General features: G+C 49.3%; 1 protein-coding gene across 3 annotated transcripts in view; it reads left to right on the top strand.

Annotated features, from left to right (window-relative positions):
- The first annotated feature begins 7,226 nt into the window (after positions 1–7,226).
- Positions 7,227–12,276, top strand: part of PRKAR2A (protein kinase cAMP-dependent type II regulatory subunit alpha) — a 31,912-nt gene continuing 26,862 nt past the window's right edge. The window contains exon 1 of one of the 3 annotated variants that reach the window (XM_040994425.1): positions 7,227–7,670. In XM_040994425.1, coding sequence (XP_040850359.1) covers positions 7,415–7,670 — 256 coding nt within the window. In that variant the 5' untranslated portion in view covers positions 7,227–7,414. The remainder of the gene's footprint in view (positions 7,671–12,276) is intronic. The other 2 variants (XM_040994424.1, XM_040994423.1) reach the window with 2 other exon arrangements.

The following is a 12,276-nucleotide window of genomic DNA, read 5'->3' as shown; positions in this document are numbered from 1 at the left end:
TGCATCGTGTGATACTCTTTTCTTTCGATGATGAGACATCACTGCAGGCAGTCCGTATGCTCCTGGTAGAGGCCAGCATTCTTCCCCAGAGCCTTAGGCAGGGGCTCAGGGCTGGGAAGGAGGAGGCAGTTTGGGTTGACTCAGACTTCTCTGTGGCTGCCACTCCAAGGGAGGATGGTTGGCGCAGTGGCCTTGGCTGGTAACTGTCCCAAAGTCCTCAGTGCAAGCTTGGCATGTGGACCGCCACAAGGCCCAGCCTGCATCCCACCCCGTCTCCCAGGCCACAAAGGTGGCTGAGCTAACAGGCAGAGTCTCACTTGTTCTCAACATGCTGGAGCAACCCTGGTCTGTGGTGACCTGGGTCATCTGTTCTCTCCAGTCCAGGTTTACTGATATATCAAATGATGATATTCCAGTGTGGCCAGGAAAGATCGGGGGTTGGAGAGTTACAAGCGAGGCTGTTCTTGTGTGGTGGAAAGGAAAGCTTGATTAAAATGCAGGAGCTGAGCTTTTATGGCACAGTTCCATCTTGAGGGTCACAGTTACAGTCCCTCTGGAACCTCCTGCCTTGTGGCAGTGCACCAAGAACCTTGGACTTTGCCTTCAGAACCATTCCTCTCTGTGAAGGGGGGAGGGGAAGGGCCCAACCTCTAGCAGAGAGGTAGGGGTGTGACAAACCTGGCAAGAGGCTGAGAACTTAGGAATTGAAGGAAAACTGCTTTATTCTTGGGTTCCTGGGAAGATATTTCTAGATGACCAGATAGGAATTATGGTCAAGTAGAAGTTTATGTATGTGTTTTAATGTTTATTTATTCATTTTTATTTGAAAGCCAGAGTGATAAAAAAAAAAAACACAACAGTTTCCATCTGCTGACTTACTCCCAAATGCCTGTTAACAGCCATGGTGAGGTCAGGCTTACCAGTGAGGAGCCAGGAACTCCTAATGGGTCTCCTATATGAGTGACAGGGATCCCAAATACTTTAGCTGTCACTTGCTGCCTCTCAAAAGTCTACCTTGAAACCTTTTTTAAAAAATGTTGCATTGACTCAACCACTAAACAAAATGTTACATCCACCAGTGACAGTCACAACAAAGTTTTATTATAAATGAGAGACAGGGCAACCGACTGAACAACCCGCCGGCCAGTCGTGACCAACACCCCTTACCTGAGTGCAGCCCGAGTGGGAGTGTGGCCCTGACCAGTACAATTACAAAGTTTGACACAGCTTCGCGTGGGGGAGGGGGACACAATTTACAAAAGCTTGAGAGGTGAGTGAGGAAGGATTTCACATTCCTTGCTTATCTCGGCTTGCCAGCTCCTGCCTGCTCTCCTCAGGTCTGGGCTCCAACCTTGGCGCCACCTGTGACAAGTAGACCCCGATCTTGGATTATCTATGGGTTAATAAAGCTAGGGCCTTGATTTATGGGAGTTGGGGGTCACTGGCACTAAAGGTCATGTTGGCCATTAGGCCTGCAAGCTCACACAGTTTGTTAGCCAAGCAAGCAAAGCAGAAGTTACAAAAGCGAAAAGAATTGCAGTTAGCAATGAGCCATGTTTACTCCATTTTGATTTCAATTCTACAATAAGATTCAGGGTGTGGTAGCCTAGTAGCTAAAATCCTCACCTTGCATGTGCTGGGATCTCTATAATCCGACTTTACAATAAAAATTTAAAAGAAGATTTATTTCTTTTTATTGGGAAGTCAGATTTATAGAGAAAAAGAGAGATAAAGACCTTCTGTCTGTTGGTTCCACCGGAGCTGAGCTGATCCAAAGCCAGGAGTCTTCCCAGTGTCCCACATGGGTGGAGGGTCCCAAGGCTTTGAGTCATCTTTTACTGCTTTCCCAGTCCACATGCAGAGAGCTGAATGGAAAGTGGAGCAGCTGGGACACTAACTGGCATGTATATGGGATGCTGGTGCTTGGAGGTAGAGGATTAATTAGTGGAACCATCGTGCCAGTCCCTGAAGCTGGTATTGATATCACCTGATCCTTGACACTATCCTGGAACTTTGACCTTTTCCTGGGAATCCTTGTAAGTGTACTTTTTTTTTTAAAGATTTATTTTGTTTTTATTGGAAAGGTAGATATACAGAAAGGAGGAGAGACAGAGAGTAAGATCTTCTATCTGATGATTCACTCCCCAAGTGGCTGCAAAGGCCGGTGCTGCGCCAATCTGAAGTCAGGAACCAGGAACTTCCTCTCTAAGTCTCCCATGCAGGTGCAGAGTCCCAAGGCTTTGGACCATCCTTGTCTGCTTTCCCAGGCCACAGGTAGGGAGCTGGATGGGAAGTGGGCTGCCGGGGTTAGAACTGGCACCCATATGAGATCCCGGTGCGTTCAGGGCGAGGACTTTAGCTGCTAGACCACCGCGCCGGACATAATAAGTGTGTTTTCATTCCAGCCAAATGCCAGCCATTCCAGCAGCTCACTGGGGCACTTGTACAGTCTGTGTTACTCTGGATAATTCACCCTTTGAAATATTTTCCATTTTAAGCTGGAGTGTTTGGGTTATCTCATGCTAATGATGATATTTCCTTGGCTGCCCGGAGTGTTGAGGAAGTCAGATGAGAAGCCCCTGGAGTCTTCCTTGTGAAGGGGACAGAGCAGGAGGTGTGAGTGGCTCCCTCTTGGCAGCTGCTTCCTCTTGATGGTGTACTATGAAATACCACCTGTTCCTTTCCTTTTGGGAGAGGAATGTGGGACACATGGGACCCTCCTTGGCAGTTGCTTTGTCACAGTCAAGTAGAAGCCAGACACTGAATTGTTAAACCAACCAGCTGGTGATAACAGCTTTGCTCAGGGACCTAAAAGGGTAACTAGGCCAAGGGTGAGGGAGGGGGGGCAGGTTATTGCAAAAGCGATCTCTTTGCAGCAGTGTCACACCATTCTGTCATGGGGCTGTGCCATCTGTAGCCCTCAGTTCTCCCATACAGACTTGCGAGGTGTAACTCCCTATTCCTTTGCTTATGTCCTCATCGGTCCATTCGTTATGGAACCCTATGTAACACAATGTTCAATTGGTAGGGATTGTCATTCCCCTTTCAAATGGAGAAACCAGAGTTCAGGCAGGGTAAACTCACCTTTAGAGGTCATTGGCAATTTGGCTAAAGTGGGGACTGCTGTCTGGGTGTCCTGAAGAAAGACTTGGGATGCCTGCCGTGGAAAGCTGTTCCGGGGCTCCGTGACCCAGGCTCCAGCATACTTGCCTCTTCTGGGCCAAAGCCCTGGCCTTTCAGTCAGGCTGGGAGTGGCACAGAGTCCTGGTAGGCACCCTGAGCACTTTCTTTTCTTCCTTCTCTTCTTTCATAAGGGATTAGGTCTGTGGCTCTCCAGCCAGTGGTTCTGTCCTTGCCTGGAGGCATTTTAGAGGCAGACCCGGGATCTGCTGCAGAAACTATTGTGTGATGCAGTGTTCCAGGGGCCAGGGGTACAGAAACAGGTGGACCAGGAATTAATTGCTCCCTGGTCACAGACATGTGGGTAAAATAGATCAGACCTCCTTCCCAGCAGTGGTCTCATGGAGCAGCATGATGGAGGATGAAGGACGGCTTGGGTAAGGCCTGCTTCGCATTCTCACCAACAATGAACCTAGCTAACTCCCTCTCTTTTTCTTTCTTTCTTCCCTTCTTCCTTCCTTCCTTCCTTCCTTCGATTTGTTTATTCATTTTAATGGAAACTGAGATTTACAGAGAGAAGGAGTGGAAGAAGAAAGATCCTCCAACTGCTGCTTCACTGTCCAAAGTAGCCACAATGGCCAGAGCTGAGCTGATCGGAAGCCAGGAGCCAGGAGCTTCTGCAGGGTCTCCCAAATGAATGCAAGGTCCCAAGGCTTTGGGTCGTCTTCTGCTGCTTTCCCAGCAGGGAGCTAGATGGAAAGTGGAGCTGCTGGGATTAGAACCGGTGCCCATATGGGGTCACAGTGTATTTAAGGCAAGGAAATTAACCATTAGGCTACCATGCTGGGCCCCAACAATGAACATTTCTAAGGCAAAATAAAAGCTGGTGATGAGTACTAAGTGAGCTGGGAGGACTGGATCAGGAAAGGGCTGGCATGCGGATGCTGGCAGCTGACCAGCAGGTCTTAGGAGATGGGTAGCGGACTTGAGTGACTGCGAGAAGTCAGGTAAGAGGTGTTGTTGCTGGGACTGAAACCCTGAAGTCAGCAGAAGACATGAGAAAGCATCACACAGGCAAGCCAGGAGTCAAGGCCACAAGCAGGCTTTGGATGATCCTGGGGGATTTGGACCCATCCCTTCTTCCTGGAAGGAGAGGCTGCTTTGTAAATAATAAATCTGTCAATAGTACCTGGCATATGCTGCTTTATCAAAAAATAGCAATTGGTATCCTACCCATAATGCTTTTTACCAAGGCCCACTGCTATTTGGCTGAACGACATAATTGTCTACCTTTGTGATTCTGCATCCCCTGTTGCAAGCATCTCTTGAGAATTGGCCCCATTGTGTCATTGCTTGCGCAAGACACTTCATGGCTGCTGGACTGTGAGGAGGGCTAAGTTGGAGTGGAGCACACCTCGGTGTTCTGGCACTGTCTCCTTTGTTTTTCTTGTTCCTGTAGGTCTCTGCTCTTGACCTTCTCACCTACTGTCACTTGCTGTTGGCAGCTCTTCCCCAGTTATTGGCTGCCTGTGGGCTTGGTTGCCATGGAAACCTCCAGGGGTGGAGGTTTGGTGGACTGGATTGATGCAAGCAGGATGAATGCAGGACAAGGGTAGAAGAGGGCTGAAGGCATTGATGCTGTTCCCTATTGCAGGACCTTTTGGACAAGCTCCTCTTGATATTCATGCAGGCCCTTGGGTCTCCACTGGCTACTAAAGGATTGGGTCAGGAGGAATAGATGCCCCCCACTCTGGGGTCCAAGGCCGGGATGGGGGAGACAGGTTGGAACTGAAAACTGATGCTCATCCTTACTTGGAGGCTGGTTTATAGAGAGGCAAGGAGCAACTCTGTGGCCATCACTCTTTTTAGAATGGCTTTTTAAAAAAGATTTATTTGAAAGAGTCATAAAGAGAGAGAGAGAGAGAGGAATTTCCTGTCTGCCAGCTCACTCCCTAGCTGGCTGCAACAACCAGAACTAGGCCTGGCCAAAGCCAGGAGCTTTATCTGAGTCTCCTATATGGATAGAGGGGCCCAAACACTTGGGCCTTGTTCAGTGCTTTTCCCAGGCTATTACTGGAGGAGGTGGATCAAAGCCAGAGCAGCTGGGATTTGAACCAGTGTCCATATGGGCACAGGTAGTAGCTTTACATGCTGTGCCACAATGCTGGCCCAAGAATGCCTTTTAAAAGCTACCTGGTAGTTGGCTGACTGACTAGTCTGTAGAGTGAGAATAAGTGAGGCAGATCAGCCCAGCAGAGACCAGTGGTGACTGTTCAGAGCAGCTAAAGGCCTGACTCCCACCCTGCTGTCCCTCAGCCCAGAAGTAGCCTTCTGGTTCTCTATTTTGTAATTAAGGCCAGAATTAAAATCATACTTGCCCCCCTTTAAAACCTAGAAAATCTGACAAGATGTACAAATTAGGGAATGAAGCTGTGAATTTGTTTTTCCCAAAGAGTTAGTGGTAGGGTTTCCTGGAGAGAGGTAGATCCCCCAGTATGGTATACTGTGGGGCTCACATCTGAGTCTCTGGAGTAGCACTGTTCTGGACTGACCCTGGAAAACTTGGAAAGCAGAGTTGAGGGATACTTCCCCTCCAGTCTCACTACTGCCTGTCCTAAGTGAGAGTAGACATCTGGGAGTAGAAGGAAAGCTTGGAAGCAGAGGATTCTAGATCCTTACTGACCCTGCCTGCATTCTACAAAAACAGATCTTTGCCTGGAAACCTTGTTCCAAAGAGTACACCAGGGACTCAGCAGGGAAAAAGTGGGCAGGTGCTTCTCCCTCCACAGTGTGGATGGTCCTAGCTTCAAGGGGGTCTGGTGTCTTTAAGGAGACAATTCTGTTGTAATCACAGGCTTGCTTTGCCTAGAGCTGAGCTGGCCTCTGCACCGCAGAAAGGAGGTGCCTCTGCCACGGGCAGCTTCGTTCCTAGCAGCACTGAGCTCTTGGGTGTTTGCCAAGCCTGGATGGGAGGTGCTAGTGAGGATTTTAATTAATATGGAGTAATTAGCAGGTGGTGCTTAACCATCTCACAGGCTCTTCAGGGTTCTTGAGCCTCTAGCTAGTGATTTCCTGGTTGGGCCTTGGCAAAGGGAGAGAGGAGACCCGTGCTCAAAGGGCCTTTGGTCATCTTGTCGGCTGTAGCATGGGCATCCTGTAAAGGTCCCCACCTTTTCCAATTCCTTTCCTACCTTGTGGGAGGATGGGAACAGGTTGGGAAATGGCCAGGCCTCTCCCTTTCAGCAGGTTGTTCTCTCCAGGACCAAGAACAGCATGTGGTAGACTGCACAGCTTCATCAAGCTGTGCCGGGCCAGGGTGGGATGTGGGAAGAGAAGTGTGCACACCTAGATTTGGGGACCCTTATGGAAGTGCTTTGAAAAGAAGAGCAGACACAGAGTCCCAGTCTGCTCAGCATTGCCCACAGTGGGATGAGCTCCTTCGAGTTTTTATGGCCTGTGGTTCTCAAATGAGCATTTCTCTGCAGCTCCATCTGCCCACATTGTAGTCTCCCATCTGAAGTGTTACAGACAACCAAAGGGCCTACTGTCCAGCACCATTCCACCTGCCAGACCCCACACCTAACTATGTTGGGACTTTGCTTTCCTTGTGTGGGGAGCTCAGATGGTTTTTCTGCAGATTGTCTGTCCCCTGCTGTGACCTTAGGGTCACCTTGATGGTCACAATGCCATCCCCTAGAGCGGACTCCTTTAGGGTCTTGTGTCTGGCCTGGTGCTAAATGCAGGCAAACAGGTGTCTGTCTCAGCATTGAAAAAAGAGAGAGAGAGATTACTAAAAGAGGCAGTCATGAGCTTGCCTCCTTCCCCACTCTTCATTTCCGAGTTTCTTTCCTCCTCCCCCAGTTCTCACCCTCAACCCCTGGCTGTGGGGAAGCAGCCGCTGCCCCCGCGGCGCACGCGCACAGAGGGACAGTGCTCGGCGGGAGCGCGCACGCCCGCGGCCGCGTGCGTCACAACCCGGGCGCCTGCCCCGCCCGTCCAGCTCGCCTGCCCGTCGGTCCCCGCGGCTGCGGCGGCGGCGGCGGCGGGGGGCCCGGTGACAGCGGCGGCGGTGCCAGGCCGGCCGTGGGGGAGCCGGGGCGGGCACTGGCTGCGTGGCCCCTAGGAACCCACACACCCGGTCCTAGAGCGGCTGGACGCGGGGAAGGCCAGGGCCGGGGGAGGGGCGCGGGGCGCGCGTGAGGAGACCTCGCGGGCGCCACGCGAGAGGCCGGCGTGAGAGAAGGCGTTTGCTGCCGGTGGCCCGAAGCGGCCGGTGCCCGCGGTTCCCGCCGGCATGAGCCACATCCAGATCCCGCCGGGGCTCATGGAGCTGTTACAGGGCTACACGGTGGAGGTGCTGCGGCAGCAGCCGCCTGACCTCGTCGAGTTCGCCTTGGACTACTTCACCCGGCTGCGCGAGGCCCGCGACCAAGCCTTCGTCCCGTCCGCCGCCCCGCCTTCAGAGTTACACGAGCCGGCGGAGCCCAGCCCCGGCCCGACGGCCGACGAGAATGCCAACAGCGACTCCGAAGACGACGTGGACTTGGAAGGTAGAGCTGGAGAGCGGGTTGGGGTCCGTGGGGGTGCCGGGGTGGGGGGTGGGGTGGAGGGTGTCGCCAGTCCTGGGCCGAGACCTGGGTGCTTGGCGAGAGAAAGTTTTTTGTGGGTTCCAGGCATGCACCATTTGCAGGCTCAGCCCTACTGGAGCACCCCGAGGGGGTGGGTTGTTTGGTGGGATCCAGCCTGGGGACGAACATTGCGCGCTTTGGGACCGGCGTTGGTGGCCTCGCCCCTCCAGAGCTTTCCTCGCCTCTGCTGGAGCCCATGTGCTCCGCTTCAAAGACGAATATGTTCACACCCACTAGTGAACTAGTGGTTGATCACCAGTACCATAACTTTGTTGGGAAAGTTACCATGGAGAAGTGTTAAGCGTGGAAGAAAAGGTGTGTGTGTCTGGAAATTCCTGTATGCTGCCACCCACGTTAACTCGTTGACAGAATCTGTCATGTTTTATCCCGACCTTTCTCCACCCCTCTGCAGAATATTTTAAAGCAACCTGCTTGCTTGAATATGCATGTCTTAAAACTAGAGTCCCCGGGAATGAGTATCTTTGGTCTCTCTTTTTTAATCCGATCTGAGGAAAGGAGATCATTGTTTACGGAGGAAGCGAAGGTGCTACTTGGTGTCAAGAGAAATTCTATTTCCCGAGGTGGTTTTCACATGCATTTTGACAATGTAGAACTATAGAACGATCCCAACTTTTGAACAGTTGGAATTCAGCCACCCCAGGGAAAGCAGTGAAGAAATCAAATTGGAGTCTTGAGAAGCTGTTGGCTCACACCGAGGGTAGAGGGAGAAACGGTTTCCCTGTTGATTCTGGTCTGGCCTCCCGTTCCAGCCCAGGCTGGCAAGGAGTGAGTGGTCAGAGCCCACGGAGGCTGCCAGCTTCCGCCTGTCACACAGCGTGGGATCTAAAAACAGTGTCGGCTGGCCCGTGTTCCCCTTGGCTCCCTGCATATCACATTGTGGATTTTTTTTTTTTTTTTTTGAAATCAGAAAGTGTTTTCCACATCTCTCCAACGGTTTTGCTTTGTATCCTTGGATGAGTTGCCAAACCTGTTTACATTCAGATTTTCTTGTCTTCAAAAACAGGACCATAACAACTATCTCTCCAGGTGAAATGTGTTTTTCAAAGCTCCATTTCAGGGTTTACCATAGTTTTTTTTACAAAAAGCTGCAATTCACTTTGATACTTTTTACTCACACAAATAATTAGTATTTTGAAAATTAGTCCTCAGAGAATTAAACAGTTTGTAAATTGTTGTATTCTGTCTTTATTCTTTGTCCTTTATGTCTTTTAAAAAGGAGTTGATTTTAAATCATAGTATCTCTGTATTAGGTTTCACTGATATTTACTGTTTGTATCTCAAGTGACTCTGCCACATATTTATATAGACCACTATGAGGTGGACTTTTGTTCACAGATAATTGACTAACAAACAAATAATAGACTAAAATAGACAAATAATGAGATACCTACCACTTCACATCCATTAGGATGGCCGTTATTTAAACAGACTAACAGGAAAAACCCACATGGGACGAAGTAGGGGCATTTGTACATTCTTCGTGGGATGTCACCATGGCCCAGCTGCTGTCCAGAACAGTGTGGTAATTCCTGTGAAAACTGAACGTAGGTGTGCCGTAGGGTGGAGCAATTCCATTGCAGGATCTGTGTCCAAAAGAATTGAAGGTAGGGATATTTGTACACAGACAGACACTGGGGGGATTATTGACAGTAGACAGAAGGTGAAAATAACCTGTGTCCATGAGCAAGTAAATGAATCTTACACTGTAGTATGTACATACCACACACACACTCTGCATCAGTTTAGAATAGTTCTATGGCTGTGAAAGTTTGGGAAATGCTGCTATAGACGGGAACACACTAAAACCTACATTTAAAAAAAATAGGTTTATTTTTATTGGAAAGGAAAGATATACAAAGAAAAGGAGACACAGAGGGAAGATCTTTTTTTTTTAAGATTTATTTGTTTTTTATTGGAAAGGCGGATGGATACACAGAGAGGAAGATCTTCCGTCTGATGGTTCACTCCTCAAGTGGCTGCAACGGCTGGAGCTGAGCCAATCTGAAGCCAGGAGACTCCTCCAGGTCTCCCACATGGGTGCAGGGTCCTAAAGTCCTGGGCTGTCCTTGACTGCATTCCCAGGGCACAGGCAGGGAGCTGGATGGAAAGCAGGGCCACCAGGATTAGAACCAGCACCCACATGGGATCCCGGAGCGTTCAAGGCGAGGACCTTAACCACTATGCTGTTGTGCCGGGCCTGAGAAAAATCTTCTGTGCAATGGTTCACTCTCCAAGGCTGCAACATCAGGAGCTGAGCTGATCTGAAGCTGGGATCCAGGAGTTTCCTTTGGGACTCCCACATGGGTGCAGGGTCCCACCAAGGCTTTGGGCCATTCTCGGCTGCTTTCCCAGGCTACAAGCCTGGATGGGAAGTGGAACAACTGGGATGTGAACCAACACCTACATGGGATCCCAGTGATTGCAAGTGAGGGTTTAGCTACTGAGCCATTACGCCAGGCTTGAGACCTTAAAATTTTTGACAGATAGAGGGCTCCCCATTCACTGGTTATCTCCACAACTACATGTAAACGCTGGTGCTGAAGCCAGGAAGCATGAGCTCATCCATGTTTGTGTGGTACTGGAGCTAGGGCCTGAGAAGTCAAACTTAGTTCTCTCTCCTTTGTGGGAAGAATCTAATTGCACGACCCATCAACATTACCCACTGGGGTTGAGGCCAGGATTTAAACCTAGGTAATCCTATGTTGGATGCAAATGTCTTAGCCCTTAGATCAAAGGCCTCTTCTTAAAACAACAGCAACAAACACACCTAGGTCCACTGTCCACTGGGCAGTGTAGTAACTAACTGGTCTGAGACAGGGTCAGGTTGGGTGTTGGGAGACCCCATTGTACAAAATCCATCATAGTAATGCAAGTGAATGGCAATTAGGGGCCTGAATTGAACCAAGTGAAAGTTAGTGTTAGGTATTAGCAGGAATGTTAGGAAAAAACAGTATTAATCATTGGTTGAGTCGCTACTTCTAAAGTTTGCCTATTTTAAATAGACTCACATATGATTAGTCTCTTGATGATCCATTTGCTAACTTCATCCGTAACTGTCTTAATTCAGGGTCTAGATAGGTTTGGAGTTATATCAGGGCTCTATTACATATCACAACCAGTGAAATTCAGTATTTTTTTTTCTTTGAAGATTTGCTTTTAGTTGGAAGGCCCCAGCATTTTCATTCTTAAAAGGAAATTCTTGGGACTAGCACTATGGTGTAGCAAACTAAGCCTCTGCCTCTGGCACCATCATCCTGAATGGGTGCCAGTTTGAATCCTTGCTGCTCTACTTCCAGTACAGCTCCCTGCTAATAGCCTGGAAAATCAGCAGAAGATGGCCTAATTCCTTGGGTCCTTCCACCCACATGCGAGATCCAGAAGATCTTGGCTCCTGGCCTTTGGCCTTAACCCAGCTTTGGCTGTTGTGACCATTTGGCGAATAAACCAGCAGATGAAAGATGGCTGTCTGTCTCTCTCTCTTCTTGACTACCTTTCAAAGATCTGGTAAAAGTTAATGTGTGTGATTTTCTAGTAGAGTGTCTGGTGTGGTACCCGGTTGGTTGGGTAATTTTTTTTAAACGATTTGTTTTTATTGGAAAGGCTGATACATAGAGGAAGAGAGACAGAGAAGATGATCTTCCATCTGAAGGTTCACTCCCCAAGTAGCCACAAGAGCAGGAGCTGACCCAATCTGAAGCCAAGAGCCAGGAGCTTCCTCTGGGTCTCCCATGTGGGTGCAGAGTCCCAAGGCTTTAGACCGTCCTTGACTGGATTCCCAGGCCACAGGCAGGGAACTGGATGGGAAGTGGGGCTGCTGCGATTAGAACCAGCGTTGGTTGGGTAATCTTTACTGTTGATCTTAGAATTCATATCCCTGAAAACCAGCGAACTTGTTTATAATGAAAATATATGAGAAGGGGGTCAGTGCTGTAGTTGAGCAGGTTATGTCCCAGTACCAGCATCCCACATGAGCACCGGGTCAAGTCTCAGCTTTTCCACTTCCAATCCAGCTCCGTGCTAATGGTGCCTGGGAAAGCAACAGAGGATGACCCAAGCACTTTATCCCCTGCACTCACTTGAGAGTCCTTAATGAAACTCTTAGCTCCTGGCTTCAGCCTGGCCCAGCCTGTCCCATCCTGGCCATGTGGCCATCTGAGGAATGAACCAGTGGGAGGAATATATCTCTCTCTCTGCATCTCCCCCCTCTCTCTGTAACTGTGCTTTTCAAATAAATAAGTAGATAAATAAATCTTAAAAATAAATCCATATGAGTTTGGATTATGAGTAAGAACTTTGGACTGTATAGAATTAGAACCATCCAAAGATCAGTAGCTGGAGGAGAGGGGATTTTCTCTTTTTCTTCTTGTGCAGTATGGATTGCATTGCACTGACCGTTCTACCCTTGACCTGCTGTTAAAGTCCATGTAGTATTTAAAACTATCGGGTGGCACTACCCCTCATCTGGAGGAGAGGAAACTAAGAGGCTGATTGGTTCTGTTGTGGACCT

This window comes from Ochotona curzoniae, unplaced genomic scaffold (genome assembly GCF_017591425.1).
Source record: "Ochotona curzoniae isolate NIBS_2020 unplaced genomic scaffold, NIBS_Ocur_1.0 contig_908, whole genome shotgun sequence".
In the NCBI taxonomy this organism is placed as follows: domain Eukaryota; kingdom Metazoa; phylum Chordata; class Mammalia; order Lagomorpha; family Ochotonidae; genus Ochotona; species Ochotona curzoniae.
Note: the sequence above shows the minus strand (reverse complement) of the source record. Positions and strands in the feature narration are given on the sequence as shown.